General features: G+C 43.1%; 3 protein-coding genes across 3 annotated transcripts; 2 read left to right on the forward strand and 1 right to left on the reverse strand.

Moving 5' to 3' along the window:
* Nucleotides 1–7831: 7831 nt before the first annotated feature.
* On the reverse strand, nt 7832–11591 carry itpa (inosine triphosphatase (nucleoside triphosphate pyrophosphatase)). Its single transcript, XM_082523031.1, has 8 exons — nt 11495–11591; nt 11186–11243; nt 11031–11095; nt 10881–10954; nt 10758–10789; nt 8533–8645; nt 8376–8452; nt 7832–8179 (listed from the first exon to the last, which is right to left on the reverse strand). The coding sequence occupies exons 1-8, from the start codon at nt 11555–11557 to the stop codon at nt 8044–8046; spliced, it is 618 nt and encodes a 205-aa protein (XP_082379157.1). The 5' UTR covers nt 11558–11591; the 3' UTR covers nt 7832–8043.
* On the forward strand, nt 9194–10747 carry LOC309699849 (uncharacterized protein). The gene is made up of 3 exons (XM_082523032.1): nt 9194–9528; nt 9609–9726; nt 9858–10747. Exons 1-3 carry the CDS (start codon nt 9421–9423, stop codon nt 9998–10000), a joined length of 369 nt encoding a protein of 122 aa, XP_082379158.1. The 5' UTR covers nt 9194–9420; the 3' UTR covers nt 10001–10747.
* Nucleotides 11592–11699: 108 nt separating the features above from the next.
* mettl13 (methyltransferase 13, eEF1A lysine and N-terminal methyltransferase) lies at nt 11700–16282 on the forward strand. Its single transcript, XM_082523085.1, has 9 exons — nt 11700–11956; nt 13237–13509; nt 13591–14059; nt 14147–14346; nt 14445–14634; nt 14876–15040; nt 15147–15359; nt 15459–15590; nt 15806–16282. The coding sequence occupies exons 1-9, from the start codon at nt 11804–11806 to the stop codon at nt 16096–16098; spliced, it is 2088 nt and encodes a 695-aa protein (XP_082379211.1). The 5' UTR covers nt 11700–11803; the 3' UTR covers nt 16099–16282.
* Nucleotides 16283–16320: the final 38 nt, after the last annotated feature.

A 16320-nucleotide genomic window follows, 5' to 3' on the forward strand; every position in this document is an offset into this window, starting at 1 on the left:
TATTAGAACAGCAAGTTTCCTTGAATAAGCATTGTGTTGGTTCTGTTTGTAATAAAGAATGAAAACATCCTGTGTTTCCCCATGAGGGCTTTGGGGAAAGGTATTTGATTTGCAGGTCATGTCAGGAGACGCTTTTCCAGCTACCATGGGCTTTCAGTGCCTGGAAAAAAGCCTACTACTGACGGGCTCCTGGGCAAGTTCTATAGTCTCCAGGTTTTTGGCTTGCAATGCTTGTCGTATGCACATGAGTGAGAGTCCGTTTCAAACAAAAGAACCATTGTCTGTTTCTGCCATGGTAAAGGAAATTGAAATATAAGAAATATAGTCACAAATTTAAAAAAAAGAATAGATATATAAGATAAGATAAGATAAGATAAGATAAGATAACCTTTATTAGTCCCACACGTGGGAAATTTGTTTTGTCACAGCAGGAAGTGGACAGTGCAAAAGTTATGAGGCAAAAATTAGAATACAATAAGAATAAATACAGTACACAACTGTACAGAATAGAATAAAATAAAATACTATATACAGTAGAATAAAATAAAATAAATATACAATAAGATAAAAATAGAATACAAATACTATATACAACTGAGTAAAAATACAACGATGACAGAAAGGATTATTGCACTTAGTATTACTGCATATGTATGGATGTGTGTGCTTGATCAGTTAAAGTCTTTATTATGGAGTCTGACAGCAGTGGGGAGGAAAGACCTGCGAAATCTCTCCGTCCCACACCGTGGGTGCCGCAGTCTCCCACTGAAGGAGCTGCTCTATGACTCTGTTGTGGCAGAAGCCACAACAGAGTCATAGAATTTCTTCAGGAGTGTAAATATATGTAAATATATGTAAATGGAAAAATATGTAAAAATATGTAAATGGAAAATTGGCGCTTTACACAATCAGTCATCCACACACTGGTGATGGCAAGCTACATTGTAGCCACAGCTGCCCTGGGGCGCACTGACAGAGGCGAGGCTGCCGGACACTTTTCTTCCAACTCTTGAGCCACGATCAATATATATATATATATATATATATATATATATATATATATATTAGGGGTGCAACGTAGAGCTGGGCGATATGAGATTTTTTCATATCAGGCGATAACGATATCTATCACGATATAAGCCAAATAACTATATTTGTAAGATTTAAATGTGCCGTTGCTCACAAGTAAAATGTGAAATAATCAGCAGCTTGTTTTGATTTAAATATTTATTTCCCATAATAAGTTCAACAGGGTAGATGTACTTAAGGAACATGAGACTTTTTCAGATAAATAAAGGCAAATATTGCAAACTACACAAAAGGCAGCCGCTAAAGCGTTTAAGTTTCAAAATAGGACAAACGAAACAGACTACTAAATTGTCAATTCCACTTAGAAACAAAATATTAATTCTAAAAATAAATCTTAGTTTGTTTTACAGAAGAACAGACAAAACTGACTAACTTTTGTCAATATCAAATAAACTGAGAACTAAAAGGAAATTCTCAATCTCTCCTTGTTGTATAGCTGAGCTTTTCAAACAGTTTTAACAGTTACTTTAGTCTGACAAAAGCCGAATGACGAATTAGCGCTTCCAGTCAGAGACTGAGGCTACGTCCACACGTACACGGGTATTTTTGAAAACGGAGATTTTCCGTTTTCGTTTTAAAAAATAATCCCGTCCACACATAAAGGCAGAAATGAAGGAAAACGCTGCTATGAACATGCCAAAGCAGCAGGTGGCGCTAGATTCCTAACCGTGCCTAAATGTTGGCCAATCAGAAGTCTAGAAGCATCGGTGGGAAAAAGTAAACAAAGCTGGGGCATAGAAGCAGAACCGAGTCGTAAGTGTGGAGGGACAGTAACTGTGTGTATATGTAAGCATTTAAACACTGCAGAGAGTAGAATTAACAGTAACAGTATTGTAGAAATTCATTTCACCGAAACAATAACGTGGTGCACAGTGTGACGCATGCACCAGTTTATTGTATTTCCAGACTTGCTTTCGGCACAATTTACAGTGCACGCTACTCTGTTTTTGTCAGACTTGAAATAGCCGAAATACCTTCACACTACGGAACTTCTATGGCTCTTCCGTTCGACAATCTCTCCGGCATTGGAACCATCATCTGTTTTCTCTTCGGTCACGCTCGGTTGATTTTTCTAGTCGGCACACTCATTTCCTCCATTACGCGCTGGCTCCATTACCCGCTGGCTGCTTCCCAAACAAACACACGTGCGGCTTGGCACTTGTGCTGTACGTAACAAGTCACGCGACGTGACGCTGCGGCTGTGATTGGTTCGGCTCTGCGCTACTTAATTTGGATTGGCTGACCTTTTTTTTTTTTTTTTTTTTGAGGACAAGAGCGGTGAAGTCTATCGCGATAGCTTAATTTCTCTATCGAGTAAAAGTTATATCGCGATACATATCGTTATCGTTCTATCGCCCAGCTCTAGTGCAACGATACTCGTATCGATATTGAACCGTTCGATACAGTGCTTTCGGTTCGGTACGCATATGTATCGAACAATACAAAATTTGTAATTTATTTGATCAACTTTCCTTCTGACGATGCTGTCTGTGTTGAGCGCTCAGTAAATCTGCGTTCCACTACTCAGCCTAGGCTGCACTGTCGAGCGCAGATCCACTGAGCGCTCAACACAGACAGCATCATCAGAAGGACGAGCGCAGGGCAAGCTAGCGAGACAGAAGTTAAGCTCTCCTTGCAACATGGCAAATTGAACCTTCCCCACCCTCATTCAGATGTGGCGTTTGGAATTATTTTGGTTTTCATGTGACGTATGACCCTGAAGGTAAGCGCGTCATGGACTAAAGTAAAACAGTATGTTGGATGTGCCACGCAATGCTCAATTACATGGGTGGGAACTAGTGTGTTAGCGAGCAGTTAGCTCGTTAAAGTGTTAGCCGTCTAGCCCCACGCAGGGGTAGCTCGATAACGGAGCACTAGTGGGAACACAACGAATATGACTGCACATTTACGCCGACATCATCCTAGTGCAAAGACAAGTGGAAGCAGACAAAAACAACAAGCATGCATGTTACAAACTTTACCCCAGTCATTTAGACAGCCGTTAGCACATGATTCTCCTTATGGGGACCTGATATGTTTAATATTGTGGCGAGCTCAGACAAGGAGGAGAGGGAGGTGTCGTTTGGTCTTGCTTACCGTGAGCTAGCCAGGGAGCACAGCCGTTTATTGACATCTGCAGAAGAACACTGCCGCTAGCTAACTGCTCAGCGCGGCAACCGCACAGCAACAACAACACACAGAGCGCCCTCTGACCCCGGAAGGACACACCGTCGCAGCGAGAAGGCGTCACCCGTCACTATGGCAACATAAACAAAACATAACTGTACAAACAGAACCCTGAACAGCCCTGACCCGCTACATAGCCCCCGCCTAAGGGGTCAGTCGTCCCCGACGACCCCATTGCCCCACACAAAGTCCTGCAAATGTCCAGGTGCCTTCTTTTGGCGCACCGGCCGGTCACGACCGGCGGGGGAAAAGTCACTCGGGTCAGAACATGGGGTGCCACCATCATCCCACTTCTGACACTAATGTGGCGAGCTCAGACAACGAGGAGACGGAGGTGTCGTTTGGTCTTGCTTCCCGTGAGCTAGCCAGGGAGCACAGCCGTTTATTGACATCTGCAGAAGAACACTGCCGCTAGCTAACTGCTCAGCGCGGCAACCGCACAGCCACAACAACAACAACACACAGGGCGCCCTCTGACCCCGGAAGGACACACCGTCGCAGCAAGAGGGCGTCACCCGTCACTATGGCAACATAAACAAAACATAACTGTACAAACAGAACCCCGAACAGCCCTGACCCGCTACAATATGCTGCTGAGAATATAGCCCAGAAGAAGCGTATAGTATAGCTTTTATTTTGGAAAGAGCCATTTCTCTGTAATAAACTCTCTTTTCCAAAGATGAGTGACTCCTCAATCAGATACAGGTGTTACCGCGCCAGATCCGCGGCCCCGAACCGTAGTAAGGAAACCTCTGGCAGTTACTTGAAGGTTCCGTAACTGACTCGTAGCCGCAACAGCTTACTATACAGGTCAACTCCGCTAGCAAAAAGATCGAAGGAGGTGTAGGAAACTGCTTCACCAAACTTTATTTCTTCTCTAAGGCACGAACACAGCGTACAGTGGGCTGAAACAGTTTACTCACAGCGAGCATCGCCGACACAACTCTGGCTGTCGAGGGAGTTATTATATTCCTTTTATTTATTTTCTTTCCGTCTCTTCTGTAGCTAACCGTTACTTTTTCCCCTTCTCCACTCTCTCTCTTCACACACACACACACACACACACACACCAGGCAGTCCTGCTACACACATCCCGAATACATTTCCCATCAGGCTTCATCCTTAAAGGGCCATGCCTGTAACACAGGGCTTGCAAAATCGGGCTAGCGATTTTTCCAGTCGGGCTACCAAAATCTATCTCTGCCCTGCCCGTCGGGCTATTGTAGGAAGGAAAAATATATGTCAATGCTTTTGCATTCTTTCGGAAATGTAGCTGGGTAATTATGTCATTGGCATCGGTGAGCCACTGTCAATATGTGACATATTGAAATCGCGTTTGAATTTGCGCTTGTTTTTTGCTTTCACTTTGCAAATATCCAGGTGCCTTCTTTTGGCGCACCGCTGGTCACGACAGGCGGGGGAAAAGTCACTCGGGTCAGAACATGGGGTGCCACCATCATCCCACTTCTGACACCAATGTGGCGAGCTCAGACAACGAGGAGACGGAGGTGTTGTTTGGTCTTGCTTCCCGTGAGCTAGCCAGGGAGCACAGCCGTTTATTGACATCTGCAGAAGAACACTGCCGCTAGCTAACTGCTCAGCGCGGCAACCGCACAGCCACAACAACAACAACACACAGGGCGCCCTCTGACCCCGGAAGGACACACCGTCGCAGCAAGAGGGCGTCACCCGTCACTATGGCAACATAAACAAAACATAACTGTACAAACAGAACCCCGAACAGCCCTGACCCGCTACAATATGCTGCTGAGAATATAGCCCAGAAGAAGCGTATAGTATAGCTTTTATTTTGGAAAGAGCCATTTCTCTGTAATAAACTCTCTTTTCCAAAGATGAGTGACTCCTCAATCAGATACAGGTGTTACCGCGCCAGATCCGCGGCCCCGAACCGTAGTAAGGAAACCTCTGGCAGTTACTTGAAGGCTCCGTAACTGACTCGTAGCCGCAACAGCTTACTATACAGGTCAACTCCGCTAGCAAAAAGATCGAAGGAGGCGTAGGAAACTGCTTCACCGAACTTTATTTCTTCTCTAAGGCACGAACACAGCGTACAGTGGGCTGAAACAGTTTACTCACAGCGAGCATCGCCGACACAACTCTGGCTGTCGAGGGAGTTATTATATTCCTTTTATTTATTTTCTTTCCGTCTCTTCTGTAGCTAACCGTTACTTTTTCCCCTTCTCCGCTCTCTCTCTTCACACACACACACACACCAGGCAGTCCCGCTACACACATCCCGAATACATTTCCCATCAGGCTTCATCCTTAAAGGGCCATGCCTGTAACACAGGGCTTGCAAAATCGGGCTAGCGATTTTTCCAGTCAGGCTACCAAAATCTATCTCTGCCCTGCCCGTCGGGCTATTGTAGGAAGGAAAAATATATGTCAATGCTTTTGCATTCTTTCGGAAATGTAGCTGGGTAATTATGTCATTGGCATCGGTGAGCCACTGTCAATATGTGACATATTGAAATCGCGTTTGAATTTGCGCTTGTTTTTTGCTTTCACTTTGCAAATATCCAGGTGCCTTCTTTTGGCGCACCGCTGGTCACGACAGGCGGGGGAAAAGTCACTCGGGTCAGAACATGGGGTGCCACCATCATCCCACTTCTGACACCAATGTGGCGAGCTCAGACAACGAGGAGACGGAGGTGTTGTTTGGTCTTGCTTCCCGTGAGCTAGCCAGGGAGCACAGCCGTTTATTGACATCTGCAGAAGAACACTGCCGCTAGCTAACTGCTCAGCGCGGCAACCGCACAGCAACAACAACAACACACAGGGCGCCCTCTGACCCCGGAAGGACACACCGTCGCAGCAAGAGGGCGTCACCCGTCACTATGGCAACATAAACAAAACATAACTGTACAAACAGAACCCCGAACAGCCCTGACCCGCTACAATATGCTGCTGAGAATATAGCCCAGAAGAAGCGTATAGTATAGCTTTTATTTTGGAAAGAGCCATTTCTCTGTAATAAACTCTCTTTTCCAAAGATGAGTGATTCCTCAATCAGATATATTTATTTTTTTAATTATTTTTGTTTCAGCAACATTAAATTTAAAAACTGTACTTTTGAGTTAAAATATATATTTATAATTTTAATAAATGACAAATTAAAAAGGCATGAACATTTTTTTTGTATCGAAAAAATATCGAACCGTGACACCAAAGTATCGAACCGAACCGAACCGTGAATTTTGTGTATCGTTGCACCCCTAATGTATATATATGTGTGTGTGTGTATATATATATATATATAATTTTTATTTATTTATTTTCCTATTCCAGAAATCAGTATCTGGATTATAACATTTCTTTTTAAAACTCTGTCCAAAAACTTTAAATCTGAATGGCTTTTTAAGAAAATTCAGAAACTTTAGCATTATTAATCTCTATAGTTTGGATGGTACCAGGAGTAGAACTCTTTTTCTTGGAAACAGATTTTTTAAGTGCTGCAGACACTCTTTAGTACAAAAAAGGCAAGAAAAAATGAGCTGCAAGTAGTACTAAAGTAAGTAAAGTGGAGTGAATGAAATATATTGTGAGATTTCTACATATGAGGCTGAAGACACTTAGAAATCTACATAAATAGACCCCAGGGACGACATAACACATTATCAGCCAAAAACTGTATCATATTAAAATCATGAATATTGTTCCTGTTAGTAGGCTTGGACAGTGTATTGAAATTTAGGTATCATGCCCTTATCATACCTTTCAAATGATCCAACATTCACACAGACAGTGGGGCTTTGATTAATGCTTCAGCACTTACAGTAATTGTTTTGTCTTTTACCTCTAGTAACCTGAAGCCTGGCAGGCAGACTTCGTATTCTGGGAAAAACTGGTAATGTTTCCTGACGAGAACAAAACAGCTCCCATGTTCTTTTTTTTTTTGCAACTTGTTATTTCAACTCCCAAATGAGAGTCAGAGGTCTAGGGAAACAGGGTGGTCGGTCCTGTGTTTGCACTTTTATTTCTGAAACTGTTACTTTTACTGATTATCAATGTTATTAACTAGATGGGAAAAATTTACAGTGTGCAGTGCTTCATGTAGGAAAGATAAGTGAGAACAATACACAACTGATTCAAGTGATTAAACAGTTGGTAACAGTAGAAGCAGACACATGCTTCTACTGCTGTGGAAGCATGCATCACTGATTCAATACATGTGGGAGATATTAGTCACAGGTGTATGCATAGTTCCTGCTTGGAGGCTTTCACTTCATGGGTCATTTATAACCCAAGATTCTTTGTTATCACTGTGGTGTTTGTACTGAACACCCCGCTCTCCCTTTCAGGGACCCTCCCCTCTCTGGACTCTAGCCCTGTGCTTCCCTCCCCAAATCCAGGAGCCAGTCTCAGCCACAGAGGAGTCTGCTGCTCTCATCAGGACCCTGGAGCTCTTGTTTTTTATGAATTATACTCTTCCTCAGTCTATCTCTGTCAGTCCTTGGAAGCAAAAACTCAGAAGGTTGTCTCAGAGTATCCAAGAGGTAATATTCAAAGAGAAATGTTCACATGGACTATTGCATTTGTTCAAAACCATTTATTAAAAAATAAGAGAAAACAGATATTACGCAGCACTTTGCCCGCTTAAGAGACTACGGGTACGCATCAAAAATGTTTTATCTTTTGTATTTTTCTGGGCTAACAAACAGTGTCTTATTAAGGAATATTTTCTCCCTTTATATTTGATGCATAATACTGCAACTTCAAAGCCTGAAGTTGGAGCAAAAGTTATCTTTAGTCTTCCTCCTTTTTCTTCTTCTTGGTCTGTGGTGTGGTATTGTTGGTTTGCGAGAAATACTCAGACATGGCAGCAAGCGCCCGGTACCGGTGGGAGATTGAATTTTTAACTTCTTTGGGCAGTTCAGCATAGCTGCAGAGAAGTGAGAAGAAATTAGTAGTGAAAATTATTATTTGATACAAATGTTAAATAATAACAGTAATACTTCATCCCAAGTGCACCGCATGAAGCAAAAAGGATTTTGTATGGTTGATAATGCAGAGGCAGTGTGTTAACCTCTGGCTCCCCTTGTTGGTCGAAAGGGGGAAATGCAAATTGTTTTGCTTACGTTTTGTCATATCCATCTGGCTGGAAACAGGGATCCCAGCCAAAGTCTCGAGGCCCTCTGGGTTCTACAATGCACCCCTGAAAATACCACAGGAGTCAATTCAAAATGCACGCACAAAAGCACAAACACCAGGACAGATTTACAGAGACAGACTGACCTCTGTTTTCCCTCTGAAGAGCTGAATGGGTTCATCTTTCCCAGCAGAGTACGCAAAAGTGCAGAGAGCCCATGCAGATTTATCCTCAAATCCAGCTAGAAGTTTGTACAAGCCTAAAACGTATTTTAAAAAGAATAATTTAAAGAGAAAAAAAAACCAACAACAACAAAAAAAAAAAAAAACAACACCCCTCAAAAGTCAAGACTAGTTTTTCTAAAGAAGCTCTGCATAATACCAGAATGTTGATTTGGTTTATGTGAAGTGACCGTGTGACTTCTTCAGTATCAGCTGACTGCAGGTTTATAAACAGATTGTAAAATTTAACTATTAAGGTGCTTGCATAAGAATGAGCCACACGATCAGTTGATGACTGCTGATATGCAAATATGAATGGCCATGAGTACTACTAACAAAGAACTGGGGAATGGCTCCAATCACGGCATTGTAAGATGGTAGGAGATTTACTTTTAGAACTGAGGAAGGGGGCCTCTATTTTTATATCAATGCCCTCCTCGCTCAAACCTTCATTCTTTCCTGTCCAGAATCTGCACATCTTCATCAAAAGATTGGCCTCTGGCTTGTAAGTGTAGACTGCCAAGTTCTGGCCTGCTTAGTAGTGATGGGACGTTCTGTATCGAGGCTTCGGAGCGTGTGTCGAGTAATGGAGGGGGCGTTTCCGCGAAGCGCGTATCGAGGCTTGCTTCATTTATGGGAGGAGCTGAAAATGATGACGTCCGAAGCCTCGCTGCCCGGCTGTACCACGTGACTGGTTCATGAAGTGGTTCGAACTTTGCCGCGAGATATGACAGCGATATAAACCCCTCAGACTTCATTCAAAAATGTGGGTGTTTGATGGAGAGTTGCGGTTAGTGAGAGTTTGGAGACCGTATGGAGGTTTATGAGAGTGAGGAAAGTCAGGAGAGAATGGAGCCAGCTAAGAAGAGGAGGATGTCCTCCCCTGTGTGGGAACATTTTGATCTTATTCCTCCCAACAAGGTATTTCTACAGAAGATGTATTTTCATGATACTGATGGTGCAATACAATTTATGTTGAGCTGTCTTGACTTTTGTACAAGGTGAAGTGTTTGCTATGTGCCAGGGAGCTGGGATATAACAGCAACACCTCATCCATGCTTAGGCACTACAGAGCTTTGCATGAGAATAAGGGGAACACCGATCGTGGAGCAAGACCAGGTGAGCCATCAAATGCAATGATAATATAGGATGCAGTAATGTTACTAAATGATATAACAATATTATACAACTGTTATAAGTTACGTGTGTGATATTTATATTTGTGCTTTATCTTTATTGTCTTTCCTCAGGAGAACAATCTCAAATAGATGAAGACCTGGTCAGCATGGTGATTGAGGACTCCCAGCCATTTAGCATTGTGGAGGACAAAGGATTCAAAAGATTTGTTAAATCATTAAATCCTAGCTATGTTCTCCCCACTAAAATGTCATAAAAGCAGTGAAAATTTAGTTTTTACAGAATAAAATGTGAACAGGCAGGACTGAGGCTCAAAGCCTCAGTGTGTAGCTGTCCATACCTCAACGTTACAAAAGCACAACCACTGTCCACACCCCAACCACACCTCACAGTAAATGATCATTTCCATTTCAAGCATTTCCAAATAATCATTTCCCATACTGCCACTATAAATATACACAGTATACTGCCATCACTACAATATACATGTTTTACACACTCCTTTTGTTGTTGACATTTACAGGCTGTGTGCAAAATGCCACACTCTTCAAATTCATGCCAGCTATTATTTTTACGTCCAGTAGGTGTCCTGCTAGAGCAAATGAAGCTTCATGAAGCTTCGCGTTGGGGTGAACCAATTGGATGAAAAGCTTCAGTGCTTCATGGGGCTTCATCTGCCCATCACTACTGCTTAGGTAACACTTCCGTGCAACATGCCTAGCCAGCAGTTCTTTGGTTTTTCTGAAGAAAATTCTAATTGGCATATCTGGTCACGTGAGTCATTGTTAAGCAATGGTGCTGATCTTTATGCAACCGTACTGTCTATAAGGTTTGGGAGCCTGCAGTGAAGTCATCTGGATAAGGGATGACAGGTTTCTCCAATTGAAAGCAATCTGCCCAAATGAACTGAATCAACTTTCTGGGATTTCCTAACTTGATTATCAAGCATTCATCAAGCTCTGAATACGTTTGTTTAAACAACACATTTTGATAGCATTTATTTCATTACTTACCTTCTGGTTTGAGTTTTTCCAGGAACCATTTACTATGGAAACAGATATTTGTTTTAAAATTGACGCTCACTATCACTATGTAAGATGATACCGTTGAATACATACTTTAGATAGTTGACTTACATGTAAGGACCAGGTAATCCCCCCAAAGCTCTGAAACATAGACAGGTGTCCTCTACTATGACTGGTCCATCAATCTGAATTGGGGGGGGCGGGGGTGTTAAGGCACTGTCTTTAATTAATACGTGATATGGCAGTGGTATTATATTGTACCTGTCGTGCAGCCTCCTTACACTTCTGTATGGAGATCTCATCTGGCTCTCCCTGGTATTCAGGCACTGCATAAAGAAAATTTTGCAAAAGCAATGACCACATAATTTTAATGTATTTATTTTTCTTTAGCCGGTGGTGTTACTTTTGATACTCACAGTCGATCTTTTTCGCCACTAGTTTGTAGGGAAACTTGTCGCCCAGTATCTGAATGACCTGATGGATCACAAACAAGCAGACGAAGCATAAATCTTCATAAATCTTGTGAGGCCTTTTTGTGGCAAACGAAACAAGGGATTTCTGGATTAAGTTACTGCTCCAGTCTCAATCTCACTTTAACTAGCTAGCTCAACATGCAGCATGAAAAGGACCGTTAAATGAACACTATTCTTCCTGGAACGGATTAGAAAGGCCACTCCGACCGTAAACATACAATCCATCTCAGGTATGAAGTATTTGTTTCTTACTTCTTCAAGTTTTTTTGCGTTCCCTGTCACGAAAACCACAGACCTTCCAGCGGGTACCGCCATGATGAATTGAACCCGGATGACTAACAACAGCGAACCGAGCACTTCCACATATGCAGCGACCAATAACAGCAACTCTGAAAGCCTCAGCCAATCATCGTTAAATCTGTAGGGGCACTCCACCAATCAGCAAGCGGTACTGGAAGCAATGTTGTCCGGGTGGAAATCAGAGCCAAGTGCCATGTGTAGAAGTGGCTGTAGGTAAAGTTACGGTAAAATCTGCAACGTTTTGAACCATCACAGACGACCATGAGTCTTTTACCTCGCACCGCCGAGGAGTTCAGCTCTGCTGAGTACTGGGAGAAGTTTTTTAAGAAGAGAGGGGAGAAGGCTTTTGAATGGTATGGAGACTACAACAAACTGTGCGGTGTGCTGCACAAATACATCAAAGTCCAAGATAAGGTAAATTGGGTGACGAAGGGGTTTGGCGAAACACTCACTGTTTCTTTTAATACTGCATTAAGAAATTTAGTTTGCCACATGATTTCAAGAGCAACAGTGATATGCAGAGCTGCAGTAACTACAGAGAGCTGATGTGCCAGATCATCAAGATTGAGGAGAGAACTGATGATCAGCAAGCAACAGTATGCCTTTATAAAGAGAAAGAACACTACAGAGGCAATGTTTGTTTTGAGTGTTTTAATGGAGAAATATAGAGAAGGTCTGAAGGAGTAGCACTGTGCTTTAGAGAAAGCATATGATAGGGAGTCAAGAAAGTAACTGTGGTACTATGTGAGGAAGTCAGGAGAAGTATGGTAGGGTAATGCAGACATATATGAGGTGTCCGGTAGGGGTGACAGATTGGTTGAAGGTGGGGGTGGGATTACATCGGGGATCTGTTTTGAGCCCCTTCTTGTTTGCTGTGGTGATGAATAGATTGACCGTTGATGTCGGGCAGGAATTTCTGCAGATGACAGACAGACACATGACCTGTGGTGAGAGTAGGGATGCAGACGGGAGGGAGCCTTGAGAGATCCAGTATTCTCTGGATAGAAGCCCAATGAAAGTCAGTGAAACGAGACAGAATACATGTTTGTGAGTGAGAGGGAGATAGGTGTAAAGAGGAAGAGGCGTAAAGGTTGCAAGTTTAAAAAGTTGGGGGCAATGAACAGTGAACAAGAGAGATGAAGTGGGGTGGAGAATTTTCAGGGTAATTTGTAACAGAATTATGAAAGCAAGAATGAAAGTGAAGGTTTACAAGATGGGACTGAGACCTGCTATGATGTATATTCTGAAGACAGTGGCACTAACAAAAAGATAGGAGGCCGAGCTGGAGGCAGAAGAGTTGAGTGTATCAGAGGAAAAACGCAGGTCAAGCAGTTTGGAGACAAAGTCAGAGAAGCAAGGACGGGTTTGGACCTTTACAGAGAAGAGATGGTGGATATATTGGACAAAGAATGCTGAATATGAAGCTGTCAGGCAGGAAGAAAAGAGAAAGACTTCAGAGAAGGTTCATGGATGTAGTGAAAGTGGACATAGGAGGATGTGAGGGACTGGATGAGATGGAAGCAGGTCATCTGCTCTGATGACACCTAAATAGGAAAGCTGAGCAAAGAAGAAAAGTTTACCAAATCATCCACCTCCTGAAATGTTTATATACTTGGGTGTTGCTAACACTGATTGTGCCTTGGTATATTTCTTGCCTTGATAAGTGACCGCTAGGCTTTATTTCTGTCCTTCAGGTGCTGGTGGTTGGTTGTGGTAACTCTGAGCTGAGTGAACAGATGTATGATGTTGGCTACAAGCATCTGACCAATATAGACATTAGTGAGACTGTGGTCAACAACATGAACCAGCGAAATGCTGAGCGCAGGCCAGGCCTTACCTTCCATCAGGTGGATGCTACTAAAACTCCATATGAGGATGCAAGCTATCAGGCTGCTCTGGACAAGGGCACCTTAGATGCTATGGCATCTGAAGAAGAAGGAGCTTTGGCCAGGAACATGCTCACAGAGGTGAGAAGCAGGTTGATCAGGCTGTGCATCATCAATATACACCTCTGCATGAACTTCACTGTATTTTTCTTGTGTTTCCAGGTGGGTCGTGTGCTAAGTGTCGGGGGTCGTTATGTCTGTGTGACACTGGCTCAGGAGAGCGTGATCAAGTTGGCTGTGGAGCATTTTGTTCAGCTCGGCTGGGCAGTGAGGCTCCACTGCCTGCAGGAAGAAAACAGGACAGAGGAAGACTCGTTTGCTCTGCCTGTTTTTGTTCTGGTTTGCACCAAGTTCCGTCAGCCTATGCCCACACCCATTCTTGAGATGTGCCTCGGAGAGGATGGAGCCCCTGTCCGTCACACGCATGTTTCTGAACTGTTGTCAGCTGTGAGGGAGCATCAGGCTTACTCCGTCTTGAGAAAGAGGCTCCGGACGAACACTGATGCCAACTCAAACCTCTCACTCACGCTCTGCCATGCAAAGACCGGCCTTCCCAGATACACTCTTACAATACAAGATTCTCCACCAGGTGCTAAGGTTCCAAGAGCAAACCAGTTTGCTATATTTATCGGTGAGCCCAGGCTTCAATTCATCAAGTTTCTGCCTTCTAATGGAATTGGGTGTATTTAGTCCTTTGATTTGTTGTTTGTTTTGTCAGTTCCTCAAGGGAGTGAGACAGCCTGGCTCTACAGCTCTGGTGAGGGGCGGAGGCAGCTAGCAGCCAGTGCTAACTTTCGGCGCTTGGTTATTGTATCAATGCACAGGAATCAGGAGTACACAGAGATGCAAGCTGTCCAGTCAGAACTCTCACCAGTGGTGATGGACCTGGCTCCCCCGGGTATGCCAGCCAACCACCAGGTAACCACTCATAAGCATCCCTTTTTTAAAAACATGCTATGTAAAATATTAACAGTCTAAAGAAGCACTTTCCTTTGTGCTCTTTTCCCTGTTTTCAGGTGCCATTTCTGTCTGTGGGAGGTGACCTTGGCTGGCGAGAGGAGGTTAGCAGGGGAGTGAGTCAGCTGAGTGGGGAGTATTGCGTGGAGAATGTCAAAGGAGAGGACGGAGAACTGTATCGCCGACTTGTTTTCCTGTCTAATGCTGCCCTTGTCCAATCAGAGAGCCGTCTGGTCTCATCAAATACAGGTAATGTCTTGTACTTTCCTGATTTGTTTCACTTAATAATAAAGTATTTTTTATGAATGGTCTTTTTACAAGTAAATAATTAACCTACTGAGCACAACCAATGATGCACAGACATACAGTATAGGGAGATTACCAGTTAATACCAGAATGCATGAAACTGAGCAAACCAAAACGCAAAAGGAAAAAACAGAAGATGTTGAAGTTGTACAGCTCTTAATTTTATTGTTTTGTATTTGGGCAGCGACAAGTCAGAAGAAAAAGAACAAAAGGAAGGCCAAGGCATCAGCAGCTCCAGTAGCATCTTCAACCTCCATGACTGTGGACAGTGGCTTCCTCTGCTGTGCTCACCATGAAGTCATGGTGGCTTGTCTTGCTATGCTTGGCGTGGGCATGCCACAGAACAAAGGTGTGTGTATGTAGGAAGAACCTATCATGTAATTCATGCATTTATCATTCTTCAGTTGCTCTAAAATATCACATTCAATTAAACTTCATTCCCTAATCCTTCCTAGACATCCCAGTGTCAGTGCTCCTGGTGGGGCTCGGTGGAGGAGGCCTTCCACAGTTTCTGCGGGACTTTATGCCCAATGTAACTATTGAAGTTGTGGAACTAGACCCAGTTGTGTTGGAGGTGGCTGAACAATGGTTCGGGTTTCAACCAGATGACCGTTTGACTGTCACTCTTGGGGATGGTCTGGAACGCATTTGTGCACTGGAAAAAGAAGGTCAGTGAGGGTGTGGATTACAGTGCAATTAAAAGTAATCCAGTGAATATAATGGTTCATCGGTATTAAAAATAAAGTATGTTTTTTCCTTTTCTCTAGGTGGTCATTTGTTTGATGCCATCATGTTTGATGTAGACAATAAAGATAGCACTCTGGGTATGAGCTGTCCTCCTGCTGCCTTTGTAGAAACCCCAATCCTGCAGAAAGTCCGTAACTTGCTAACTCCCAGAGGTACAGAATCATTTTAAAATACTTTATCTCTTATGCTTAAATCTTATCTTTTTTGCTAAATTGATGTGACACTTGCAACCAAAATAAAATAGACTAATAAACAGCCATACTTTTATCAGTCTCAAATATGACATGTTACTTTTTGATACAAACAGTTTATCAAAGTTATGTGCTTAGTTTTCAAGTAATATCCTTTCTTTATCTCTCCCTGCCAGGTCTGTTCATACTGAACCTTGCATGTCGAGACCCAGCCTTGAGGAAAAGCGTGCTTGAGCGTGTCAGCGGCGTGTTTCCCACCATCCTGTCTCGAAAGATCGAGGAAGAGATAAATGAAGTCCTTCTGTGCACTCGTGGTGAAAAGGAGACAACGGACGCCACCCACATTTTGCCATCCTTAAACCAGGCAGCCAAGAATCTGCAGAGTGCACTGTGCTCCAGCGGGACTGAACCCAGCCGTAGGCCGCATATAGACATTGCAGAGTTGCTAAAAGACTTGAGAATAGTGTGAAGCATGTTTGTGACCATTGAGGGCTGAGGTTAACCACGTGTCGGGACAGTGTTTGAGATTGTACGACAAACATATTAAAATATGGGAAAAAGTGCTTTGACTTTGCCATTCAGTACAATGTCATTTAAAGTGTACATGTGTAACATAAGCAGTCACAAATAAACGTTTTATCCTTTAAACTTAAGTAGTAGAGTGGTACTGAAACTATTCTAACTATGCTGT

Source organism: Aulonocara stuartgranti (assembly GCF_965226115.1).
Source record: "Aulonocara stuartgranti genome assembly, chromosome: 23".
NCBI classification, from domain to species: Eukaryota; Metazoa; Chordata; class Actinopteri; order Cichliformes; family Cichlidae; genus Aulonocara; species Aulonocara stuartgranti.